Below are 12,570 nucleotides of genomic sequence, written 5' to 3' on the forward strand. Positions count from 1 at the left end.
TAATCCTCAAAAGAAATCTGACAGCTTGAATTGAGTGTAAAACAAATGGGAGCTCTTTACGTTCCTAGGAGAATCAGGACAAACTGTTAGAGCTCACTCTGCTTTGCCAAAAACCTCTCTAGCTGTGGGTGGTGACGCCTACGCCTTGTTCACTGTTTTATCCTGTTAAGATTTTTTACTCAAATTACATAATGGACCAATGGAATAATGGTTTTACTGCTGGTGGTTGTGTGAATTATTCACTCTAATACTCACTGCAGTCCTATTGTGCTTGTTGTACTGATCTGCCCTCTTCTCACTGTGACTCAGAGGTATTTCCCTCCCTACATTTCTGTGCTACAGACCAGGTGCTGCGTTTATTTACCAATAATGTTTTCCAGAAACTGATAAACATGACAACACACAGGATACAGGGTAATACAACAGGTGGAAATGAGACTACAGCCATGGTATTGTAGCAGCACTGTCAGGCGATAATTCCCTGTGGGTCCTTTTTCATATTGTCACATTTTCATGATAAAATGAGCTGCTGTAGCTGCTGATTAGTTTGAACCTAGGCTTGAAATAGTTTTAACTTTTAAAAATTTCAGAAGAACTACTCTCTGCATTATCTAATTTTGTCATCCGCCTCCACTTGATGCAGGATGCCAAATACAAGTTTGTAGCTCCCACATTACATTTGCACTAGCTTCCTCTTTTGTTGGCAGCTTTGAGTTCAAATTTTATATTTCTAATCATGTGCAGAGCTTTTCATGTTCACGGCCTGAGTTACAGTCTCATACTGATGTATTGTGTCCTTGTAGCACTGTGGGAGTCCTCTGAGCACGGCCTGTTCAGCGTAAAAACGTGAAACAAAAGGCCTTTGTGGTTTTGGTCATTCGTTACCAAACCAGCCTCACTGTAAATGATAGTTAGTAATGAACGGTGTGGTTCCAAGAATTTTCCCTAACAAGCATTAGAAATACGTAATGAGAGCCTAATGGACTTGTTTCTATACATGCAGGATACTGTGCAGTATGATGTGTTTCAGGCCAAGTGCAGTTCAGTGTACAAGAATAAGGAGTTTTGAGAGCCAGATAGCTCGGCAGCTGCTCATGTGTGTTGCGTCATTACTATTTATCATCAGAGCTGTCAAAGGATTGTTAGATCATGGTCGTCTGTGTCATTAGGGTTCTCCCTTAGCACACAACAAAGGCTGTGTCTGTTGGTTCATAAGTCTCTGTTGTCCAGAGTTGAAATACTGTATCTCCACAAACTACCGTGACATTTATGGTTTCAGCAGGATGAATTTTCCTTTAGTGCTACCATAAGGCTCACATCAGTGTTTTGTGTGAAACATTTCAACAACTGTTGGATAGAGTGTTGTGACATTTCATTTACACATTAATGAGCCTCCTCGGGTTGAATTGTAACAACTTTGGTGATCCCCTGATTTCCCATCATGTGCCATCATCCAGACAAAGTATGAGTTTGTCCAGTACGTTTGTTTTTGACTAAATTCCTGCAAAACTAATTTTCAATTAAAGTGGCACAGTGCCCTAATTATTTACATACTATTTGATGTGGTAGATTTACCTATAATCTGTTTATTTTATCCATGAACACTAACCTCATAGAATTTTTCATAGCATTTATTGTAAAGCAATACAAATATATACAATATATAAATTAGTTGATTAATCATATGTGTCCTTTTCCAGTCCAGTTTCCAGTGTGAACTACCCTATTATATCCATATTACTCACTGCTTTACTGACAAAAAGAGGAAAGCAAATAAAGACAAACATCTGAGATTTCCTCCTGATCAACAGACATCCTGGCTGGAAATACCAGTGCTGCTGCTGTTGTTGTGTGGGACAGTCGCTGCAGTCAGTGGTACAATCTGTTCGTCCCACTTAACCTCATTTCTCTGTGCTCCATGCACTCTCTCGCTCTGACGCCAGCTCTCTCTCCCTCTCGCTCTCTCTCTCTCGCTGCGTTACTCAATCAACAGATTACAGGATGCTCTCACTCTCTCACCCTTTTCATCCTACGCTGTCAGTGAAGGAGTGTGGAAAGCCAGGGCTCAGCAGGCTGCATTATATTCTGCCCAGACACGACAGCAGTGCGAGCGTCGCTGCTCATTCACACAAAAGAGTCCAAACACGCACATGCAGTGCTCTCTATAACACTGCGTTCAGACAAAATGTGGATAATCTCCCATCCAGTAACACCTGTCAGGCAGAAAAAGAGACAGCACGTGCATACACACACACGCTCTGATGATAAAACACATGCATCCACATGCAACATAAGGAGCAAATTGAAACTGTGTGTTAGAAGCATCAGAAAGCTTTTATGTAGTAGATTAACTTTTACTGTGGAGCTGAAAGTGGTGTTGCTGTAAATCTCTGTGGACTGGCAGGCTGTGGGATTAGCTCAGATTAAGATTATCTTTTGTTCGTTTGTGTAGTGGGAGCTGCGTCTGAAGACATTTGTTTTGTAGCCTCCGATTCCCAGACTGAGCTGTTCCCTGTCTTTTTAATGCTTATGCAAAATATTTCTCATTAACCTTTTGAAACTTTATTTATATCAAAGCAGAGACATGATGTTCCCTTGTACTACACAGCATTTTCCTCTGTCTTTACCAGTCTGGTCCCCACTCCCACGGTGTCAAGGCAGCGTTGGCTCTTACATCATAGCCTTCACAAGGCACATTTGCGGTCAGATGCGATTATCATAATGCACAGAGCTCATACTCTAAGTGTATACGGGAAAGCAGAGGTCTTTGGTCTCTGTGTAACAGCCCTGCCACATTACACCTCATTAAATGCAAAAATCCTTTAAACACACACTGAATTTCAACTACTGGTTGAACTCTGCTCTTCTCTTTGCTTTGCAGTACCTGATCAAAGTAAATGAGATCAAGACCAAGAAAGGAGTGGACCTCCTCCAGAACCTGATTAAGTATTACCACGCACAGTGCAAGTAAGTACCACCTTAATCCCCCTAACCTGAATGTGTGAAGCTCCCCTGTCATGTGCATCACGCCCACTGAGAAGTCATTTGCAACACGCCAAAAGAAAAACTTGGGCTTTCTCCCTCATTGCTGCTCTGAATGTCCATTTTCAGACTCATACTTCTGTATGATTCACTGATCTTCAAGGTGTCTTTTATATGCAGTGCTCTCATAAATATGTACAGGTCATCATACAGATATGTTCTGACAGCTATGGGGTTTGGTGCGTAAATAAGTGGGCGCTCCCCGATCCAGAACCGCAGCTCACAACAGCCCCTGACAGAATGACGAATTTTCTCTCAGCGTTGGTAGCTCCTGTCATAACACTGTGACAAAACAATATACTTCCCAGTTAATCTGTTTAACTTGGTCCTTGATGGATAGAAAAGCTGCAGTGGTGATGGATTAACATCACAAAGACACTGGACAGAGAGCTGAGGGACGTTTTTGACTGCATGCTCGAAAGAGTGTTCATTTTTGTTGTCTTTTGACAAATTAAGCAGGAAAATAACAAATTCTGGTATCTGTCCACCTGGGGGTTTTATTATTATAGACTATTGATCATGACACGATTTTACTCAGCAAGGGAAAGAAGCCTCCTGCAAGAATGACATTGATCTGGGCAAGAAGCCGCCTATAGATTTCCAAGAGTTCAAGAGTCCAAGTTAATTGAAATTATCTCAGACAACTGACGTCCTGTAACTGCTGTAGCAAAATGTAGAACAGTTGTTTAACAATTAAATTATCGCTCCATCAGAAGTCGAATGGTGAGTACCCAAACCCCCTCTAATCACACTTTTACAGTGTCACAGCTGTCTAAACTAAAACTGGACTTAAATTATAAAGTCAGTTAAGACTGTGAGGTTTGTACCTTGTCATATATTTTTACAGTCCAGAAACACAAAACATCTTCTTGCATTTGTTGAGTATATTCAGTGTAAATTAAAAGTTAGCTATTGCCTCAAACTGGTGCATGTGCATGAACACATCAGCTGGAAAGTTTGAAACCAATCCAGATGAATTTGGAGATCAGTACGAGGCATAATAATGGCATTTACCTTCACATATTAAGTATCACGTTTAAATACATTTATTGATGATGCATAGTAAATTTTTGTAAGAATCTTTTTTTCTGCAGCATTGACTTTAACGATAAGTTCTGACATGTTGCAAGACCAACAGTATTTGATAGAGAGAGGTGGCTGGAGTGGGAGGAGAGGTGTAGGATTCTCAATGCACAGATTGACAGAAAACAAGCAGAGCAAAATGTGGTCGAGAGAGTAATGGAAAGAGGAAGAGAGGTGTATGTTCCAAGAAGAAGAGAGTGATGGCAGTGGGTGGAGACAGAGAGAGGTCATTAGTGGTGATTTGCAGCTGCGGAGCTGCATTGAGGTGTATACTGCTGACAGATCTGTAATGGATTTCGGGATGTGCTAAGCACCTCAACAAGCTGGTCTTTACATAAAACATAAACTGCAGCAGTCTCCACAATCTCCTTCCTGTGTGTGACCTTCATACTGGCCAAGACATACGGCTAGACACCTGACACAGAGTAGTGATTCTCATAAATTGCTGATCTGTGTCTCCTGTATTCCACTTAATGTTAATTTCTCATCTCCTTCTGTCCTACAGTTTCTTCCAAGATGGCTTGAAGACAGCAGATAAGCTGAAACAGTACATTGAGAAACTGGCAGCCGATCTCTACAATGTAAATCCTCACACTTTCACCTTTGCACCAATGCTGATCTACTCTCTTTACCATTTTTTCACACAACACAACACATTTGCTGAAGATATAATTTCATAGCCTGCATTACATTGCAGTAAATTAGTAGAAGAAATTGGGTTTGTTGTTCTCAGTCATGCCTCCTTCACTAGCAGACATTTGAAAAGGTGACTGACTGACTTCTTGTCAGCATTTATTATTTACAGCACCACAGTACTTTCTCCTGAAGCAGCAGTTTTATCCGAGTGTAATGCTCGGCAGCAACTCTCATGATCCAGAATCTACCTGAAGCTAGTAGCTCTCATTGTTTCCAAACATGGTAAATCCTGGGAAACTGCTTACGCCTCAAGTTTTTGATCCAGCACCTGTGGAAGTTTTTCAGTGGTGCACACAGTTTGTTAATGCCTGGGAAAGGGACACGATTCAAAAATTAGCTTATAGTGTGCGGGAAATGGATTGTAAATAGTTTTCAAATTTTATATCGGTGAGGGATTTTTAATAGTGCAATAATTGCTGCCATGTAAACACAGCTTGCTAGCATTTTCTCTGTTTTCTTGTATAGTTGTTTCCTCACTCTTTCGCTTTCTCTCCACAGATCAAACAAACTCAGGATGAGGAGAAGAAGCAGCTGACTGCCCTGCGAGATCTGATCAAGTCCTCCCTCCAGCTGGACCAGAAGGAGGTAGGCTGAGCTGAACTTGTAGCAGACCGAAGTCTTCTATACCCAAACTGAGCTAAACACAGCCGTGGCAGACTTAGGTTAAAGATCCCCCTCTCATTCTGGCCATTAGCACAGCTGGAGCTTGTCTCCTGCAGCACAGAGCGAGTGCCCAGTGCTGTACCATGCTGGTAGCCAGTGTGTGGTAGGCTTTGCTGGTGACCAGTGTTGTGCCTCACTGGCTGCTCAGTGGAGACCCACTCACTGCCCAACTTAACACCACACACTTAAAACACTGTCAGCCCTGGTTTCACCTATCAAGACAAGCTGCTGTAGAGCTGTGTTGCACCGTCCCTTTCACCTTTTCACACTCTTAGTTTGCTGTTCTGCATGAAACAGTTCATAGATTCTTCCACATTTAAGTTACACTTTCTATAGCTTCTCACCCACGATAAGCACCATTTAAAAGATTGTGGTTGTGGCCGGCTGCCAGACAGGCAACACACACTTTCTCACACCCACAGCGTGCACCTGAGCTAGATCTTTCACACCTCTCCCCTCTATCTCCCCCTTTCTGCCTTCTGCTCATCTGGAATCAAGTCTAGAAGAGTAAGTGCTGGTGCATGTTGAGCATGCTGACATTTATCTGTACTGCTTGACACTAGAGTGGTTTGGCCCTTCAGAGGTGTTGCAAAGCATGCCTTGTAGCTTTTTATCCTACTGTAAGCACTCTCACTTTGGTTTCGAGAAGAGACCCTGTGCTTTGATGTCACAGAATCAGCTTGTTAAGTGTTTGTGTGTGTGTTGCATGTCTGTGTCTTGCAAGCAACTTCTTTGTACATGTTATCTGTTATCTGTTATGTTTCAATTTGGGGGTTTTATGTGGGCATTTTTGTTTGCACAGGACTCACAGAGTAAGCAGGGTGGTTACAGCATGCACCAGCTGCAGGGAAACAAGGAGTTTGGCAGTGAGAAGAAAGGCTACCTGCTGAAGAAGAGTGATGGGTAAGCTGCTGACACAACCACTATTTAACAACATTCATGTAGCATTACGATGTAAAGAAGGAAGTCATGACAGCTCCCTTACTAGTGTGCGTACGTGTCTCGTAGGCTGAGGAAGGTGTGGCAGAGGAGGCAGTGTTCAGTGAAGGGGGGCATCCTCACCATCTCTCATGCCACAGTGAGTACTTGACAAATGTCACAGTCATACACTCTCTAGTACGAACTCTCTGACCCCCGGGAGTGACAGTGCGGATCAAACGGAGAGCATCAGGAGGGGAGGTTGTGGTGGGATTTTTCAATCTGGAAGCTGGCAGAGTGGAATTGACATAGATGGGTTGTCATGGTAACATTGCCCCCCACTCCTCCACACACACACACACACACACACACACACACACACACAGACGCCCTCACTCCGCCTCTGTCTGCTGTGACTCATCTCAGAGCGTGTGAGAGTACTGTATATGCTGTCAGGTCTGTAGCGCTGGCTTCGCCCTTGTGCAGCAGCAGCAGCAGCAGCAGCAGCTGTAGTTTATTTTCTCCTGTGTGCACTGCGGGAATTAAAACCTGACTTCAAATGTGAATTAAGTCTGTAACACTGTCTGTCACTGAGTTATATCCTCAAAGCAGAGACACACTGGACAACAATTAACTTTACCTAATTGTGGATAATCAGTAAATAAAAGGAAAAATTCTTTTTAGATTCCCATATTAATAATATTTTGGAAGATTGAATCCCATGGTTCTTAGCTGTGCCAATCTGGTTGTCACTGTAGTGTAGTGTTCATGAAAAACGTGGGAGGGATGATATCAGTGCATCATGATCATCACTGATGTGACCGTGATCCTGTGCGGTTTTATTATTCATGCTGTATTTGCTATTTTTATAGTGCTAGCACAGATCCAGAATTTGAACCTTCACACAGATGATGCTTTAAACGTGACATAATTTCTGACTGCTAAAAGGAACACAGAGGAAGTGGTTGTCTCAGATGTAATATGAAAGAAATTCTTTTTGTTCTGCTGACTTTAACCCGTCTCCTCTAGTCCTCTGTGGGGAAGTTGTATGAGAGCTTGTAATAATTTTGCTCTGTCTGGAGGCAGTTTACCATCATGTCAGTTGTTTTTTCTTCATTTGAACTCTAGGTGACTCTAGTTGACATGGCGGGTTGCCAGCAGGCCAGCCGAGCGCCAAGCCTCACAACAGCCTGTTAGCATTTCATTAGCACGTGCCCCGGCTCCTGTGCCCAGGCACTGGCAGGAGACAATAGTCAGTGTACATGTGCCAACTGGGCCCAGTATTACAGTGCACAGCCCAGCCAGCACAGTCCATATTCTGAATGGGGATAGGCAATCCTTGAATTCCTTGAATCCTTGAATTCGTTTTGGTCCTTTAATATCAGAAATATTTATTATTCATAGTGATACTGTTCAATGCTACATCTACAAGTCTACAAAAGTCTTCTTTTTCTCTGTTTTATAATATTCTAATTTTTTAGACAAACCCCGATCAGATTACTCAGTACTAAGTATTACATAGTAGCAGTACCAGATGTTTGATGAAGTAGTTTTTTTTTTAACTAATGTTGATGAGTTTACGCAGTATCACAGTCAAGTTAACTTTTTTAATACACTAATAGTATTAATACTGTTACTCGATAACATGACTACTAATGTTTAGCCATGCTAGCAGCTCTGTGACTCTATTGACAGTGCTAACATGCTAAGTGTGAAAATGCTGACCTGCTGATTTTAACAGTGGTAACATGCTAATGGTGACAATTGCATCGGTGCTTTGTGGAAATGCAAACATACTCAGCAACAATGCTAACATGTTATGTTACAATGCTAATGTACTCACAGCAACAATGCTAACATGCTCACAGCAGCAGTTCAGACACGCTCACACCTGTGGCGGTTACACCTGCAAATCTTAGGATGATCATTAATTCAAGGGGACCCCAGCCTGTAATATTGTTGTAATTAAGTTTCCACCGTGATCCATATGATCTTAATAGTGATGTTGTGTCTGTTTGTGTTTCCAGTCTAACAGGCAGCCTGTCAAACTCAACCTGCTCACCTGCCAGGTGAAACCGAGCGCAGAGGACAGGAAGTGCTTTGATCTAATTTCCCGTAAGTTTTACACTGATGGTTCGGTTATGTATTGTGTCCTGTGCATGTTGTCACGCTGTAAGATGGGAAATTCCTCCTTAAAAAAACAACATCATGAGGTTGTACACCACAGTGACAAGTAGTACATTTGAGTAGTTTACTTTATGCAGAGTTTTGCATATTTACTGTCATGGCTTTGTTTTGTTTTTTTCACAGATAACAGGACGTATCATTTCCAAGCTGAAGATGAACAAGAGTTTGTCATGTGAGTACTAGAGTTACAGTGCACAGAAGCTACCTACCTACCTGCCTTCTGCCTGTTTGTGCTTTATGACCACAATAAAGAGATGTTTCTCATTATTGGCTAACATTTATGAGTTTACTTATCTCTATTTAACCTGAAGAGGCTTTTTATGTCTGCCAGATTTTGACAGCGTGGTTGCTAATGTGTTTTTATTAATGGCGGGTTGGTTGGTGGCTGCTGTTTAGTGTCATTATTGTGCTTGTACGAATACCAGAGAGACAGTTGAGAGTGGGTGTCAGTGAAGATGGCAGTGGGAAATGTGGTTTGCAGTAATTCAGCTCGCTGTAAGCTCATAATGTTGTTTCCCATGCAGTTACACACGAGCATGTCAGACAGACACATGCATTCTCACACAATACCAGTAGTATCAGCAGTTGTTCAACAAGCTTTTCTGTATGCTTTCATATGTTGTGATACATGTAGTGGTTTTTGGAGACCTTCTCCATGCTCAAGTTCATATAGTTAATTAACTTTATATTAAATTTTATCAATAAATGAAAAATGTCTTTTCTAACTTTCTATTTCCTGCCTAAATCTTGATTATAATATTATTCAAAAACTACAAGAACAGAAATTATGGACATATGCAAAGTGTTGCTTCTTGAGGCTCTGAATCTGTCATAAAAAATACTACAGTACATCCTTCAAAAAGATCCTGTAAACAAAACCTGAATTCAATCACAGTGAATCTTCTTGATTCGGCGTGTTCCTCTGATTATGGAGAAATTGCTCTGTCCTTGCTTTAGCTGCACCACTTTGTTCAGCGATGCTCAAACACTCTGTACCTCCATGTACATGCAGTCATGTGGGATCCAGCTCTCTGCTCTTAGCCTGTCCTGTCACGCAGCTCCAACTGCAGCAGCAGCATCTTCATGGGATTCATCATGAAATATTTAATTTTCCATAAGTCTTCTGCTTTGGGCAGTCACGCTCACTCTTAATAATGCTGGGAACATATTATGCATATTGTAAGTAAAGACAAAGCCTCCTTGGCTCAGCAGCTGTACACCGACGCATCTGTAGATTAAAATATCTTGTTTTTTCACACATTCAGATAAACAGACAGTCTAGCAGTTTGTGTGCCCACTCCCTGTCTGGCCTCTGCTTTTGCAAACAGGGTTGAGTGACAATAACAGAGGAAGTGCTGACATAAGGCTCATAAAGCCCACTTTTTGTGTTTGCGTGTGTGTAGGTGTGTGTGTGTGTGGGGGCCAGTTCAGTGGATCGAGTGTCAGAGCTGATTGTGCTGTGTACCGAACTGCAGGAAGACATGTTTGAAAATCAGCTCCAGTATTTCCTGTCTGCATAATTGTGAATGACCACTGTATGTGTGTGTAGGGGGGGGGGGCTACCTTCAAAGGAAATACAGTAAATCTGCAAGCACAAAAGACTGGCCAGGAAGGATTAATCAGTGCAAACACCAAAACAGCGGCCTATTGATTTTTGTTAATTTAAAAAAAGCTGTGTCAGGGAATAGAAATTAGAAAAACTGTCATCAATTCTATAGTTAACACTTTCTCCAGCCTTTGATTGTCAGATGAGGTTCGTTGCAGCACTACATTGCTCTTCTTGCACTGATGTCTTTAGAGCTCTGTTTGTAATAATGCATAATTAATATTTATTCTTTTCCTTAATGACATCTTTTTTTTGTGTAGCTGGGTGTCTGTGCTGACCAACAGTAAGGAGGAGGCGTTGAACATGGCGTTTCGTGGCGAGCAGAGCAGTGGAGGAGAGGATGGTTTAGAGGACCTGACTAAAGCCATAATAGAAGACGTGCTGCGCATGCCAGGCAACGAGGTGTGCTGTGACTGTGGAGCTCCAGGTGTGTGCTGCAGCGTTTTCGCCTGTCTAGAGAAGCTCCATATAGAGTATACTGTAAATACATCATGCCCCTGTTCTGTGTTTAGTCAACCATCAGCTTGTTGAAGGAAAAGACAAACACCTTTACCTCAGCAGTTTCAGCTGTGAGCGAATGTTTTATTTAAATTCACACACCAATCTAGGTACATTTACAATGTCACAGCTGCCTCGAACTCATCCTTCATTTAGATGGTAACTGAACAGTCTGCACTGCAAATCCCTCAGCAGCCTTCAACAAAGAGTGTGCGTGTGTGGGTGTGTGGGTGTGCGTGCGCGTGTGTGTGTGTGTGTGTGTGTGTGTGTGTGGGTGTGTGCTAGTGCTGTTAGCATTCAGGACACAACCTGATCCTTATCCTCCCCCACATTAGGAACCAAAGACTCAGCATTCAGGAGTGCTGTAGGCATTCAGGCTCTGTGACACACACACACACACACACACACACACACACACACACATATATATATGTATAGTTACATATAAACTAAACTTTTCTCTGAACCAAAACACACATAGCTTGCAGTTCATATACATGGTTTCATGGATGTTGGTATTAGACTGTTTCATTCCTGTTTTATTACGCCACACATTGATTTTTAGCTTTTGCTGAGGAGATGACACACGAAGTAAACTGTCCTCAACACATAAAATTAACTTCATTATTGACTTTCAAAGGTTGCCTCTTTGTCCCCTCTGGTCTCAGTAGAAAGAGGAAGACTTCATCTCATTTGGTAGATAATAAGGCAGAAGTCTGCAGCTTTAAGCAGCTACAGAGGTCACCAAGCATCCACTCATTATGTTTAACATGACTTTCATGACCTATCACCAGCTCACATCTGTTCATTCTGTAAGTGTGTGTGGTTGTCTGCACGTGCCTGCCTCCCTGCTGTCTGTGTTTCTGTGTATGACTCAGTGGTTTTTGGGCTGTCTCCACCGGCCTCTGGACTGTCTGGTGTTCACTTGTCAGATTCAGATAGAACATCTCTCGCCTCAGAGCATCACTGAGCTCATAACCAACACAACCCTGTAAAAAGCTCACTTCAATCTCCCAGATTGCATCAGTACATGGGACAGTGTTACTGGTCAGTCACAGCGGAGGTCGCTGTGTGAAGTCGCTGCTGCTGTACATCTCGGCGTGCTATTTGCCTGACTGTATGTTATGCAATGGCCTTTGTGTCCCTCCTGCGGTGTGATGTGACACCGGTGTGACTGTGTTGATTTACTAATAAAATGAATACATTTAGTCAACTCTATTTAAATTTTTGCTTTTTACAGTTTTATCCCATCAAATCACTTTAGCCACAACAGTATATGGACAAATGTCTATTTGGTTAGTTTTGTTGTATGTTTGTCAGTTTGCTTTTTCAAGTTTTTTTAAGAAGTACTGTAGCTCTTTACAGAGGTCCTTTAACTTTACAACTTTTTTAAATTAGGGTTTTGGTCTGGCTTTTATAAATGACTACAGGAAGTGGTAAATGTGACACATGATAACTATTTGGTGATATGTGTTAAGTTTTACTAAGATAGTACAGTGAGCGAGACAGTGAGTTTTATAGCATAAAATGTTTTATATATTGCAAGAGATATTGTATCTGTATATCACAATTCAAGAGCGATGGCCTACCTCGAGGTTCACCATTTTCAACAGATTTAACAGCCACTCAGGAATTAATCAGTTCTGTTTTTATACAGTAAACATAATTTGGGGGCATCTTTACTTTTAACACATGGTAAGCAATCCTGGTCCTATTGACATGCTTGTTTTTCAACTATTCCTGCACTTCTGCTTGACTGAACACACCTGGTCCAGGTCATCAACAGTGCACAGGAGTTGAAATCTACTAATATACACATAATAATACATTATTATGTGTAGTTCCTGTGTCTAATGCTCATTACAGACGCAATCTTA

The 12,570-nt window shown here is 41.8% G+C and overlaps 1 protein-coding gene across 6 annotated transcripts in view; it reads left to right on the forward strand.

The window, feature by feature from the left end:
* The window catches only part of asap1b (ArfGAP with SH3 domain, ankyrin repeat and PH domain 1b), a 52,141-nt gene that overhangs the window by 27,708 nt on the left and 11,863 nt on the right, over positions 1 to 12,570 (forward strand). For 4 of the 6 annotated variants that reach the window (XM_026362380.1, XM_026362377.1, XM_026362375.1 and 1 more), the window contains exons 7-15: positions 2,882 to 2,967; positions 4,631 to 4,706; positions 5,320 to 5,406; positions 5,983 to 5,991; positions 6,287 to 6,387; positions 6,493 to 6,562; positions 8,430 to 8,517; positions 8,713 to 8,761; positions 10,456 to 10,622. In XM_026362380.1, the coding sequence (XP_026218165.1) occupies positions 2,882 to 2,967; positions 4,631 to 4,706; positions 5,320 to 5,406; positions 5,983 to 5,991; positions 6,287 to 6,387; positions 6,493 to 6,562; positions 8,430 to 8,517; positions 8,713 to 8,761; positions 10,456 to 10,622 (733 nt within the window). The remainder of the gene's footprint in view (positions 1 to 2,881; positions 2,968 to 4,630; positions 4,707 to 5,319; positions 5,407 to 5,982; positions 5,992 to 6,286; positions 6,388 to 6,492; positions 6,563 to 8,429; positions 8,518 to 8,712; positions 8,762 to 10,455; positions 10,623 to 12,570) is intronic. The other 2 variants (XM_026362376.1, XM_026362379.1) reach the window with 1 other exon arrangement.

The sequence above is a fragment of the Anabas testudineus genome, chromosome 2 (assembly GCF_900324465.2).
Source record: "Anabas testudineus chromosome 2, fAnaTes1.2, whole genome shotgun sequence".
Lineage (NCBI taxonomy): Eukaryota > Metazoa > Chordata > Actinopteri > Anabantiformes > Anabantidae > Anabas > Anabas testudineus.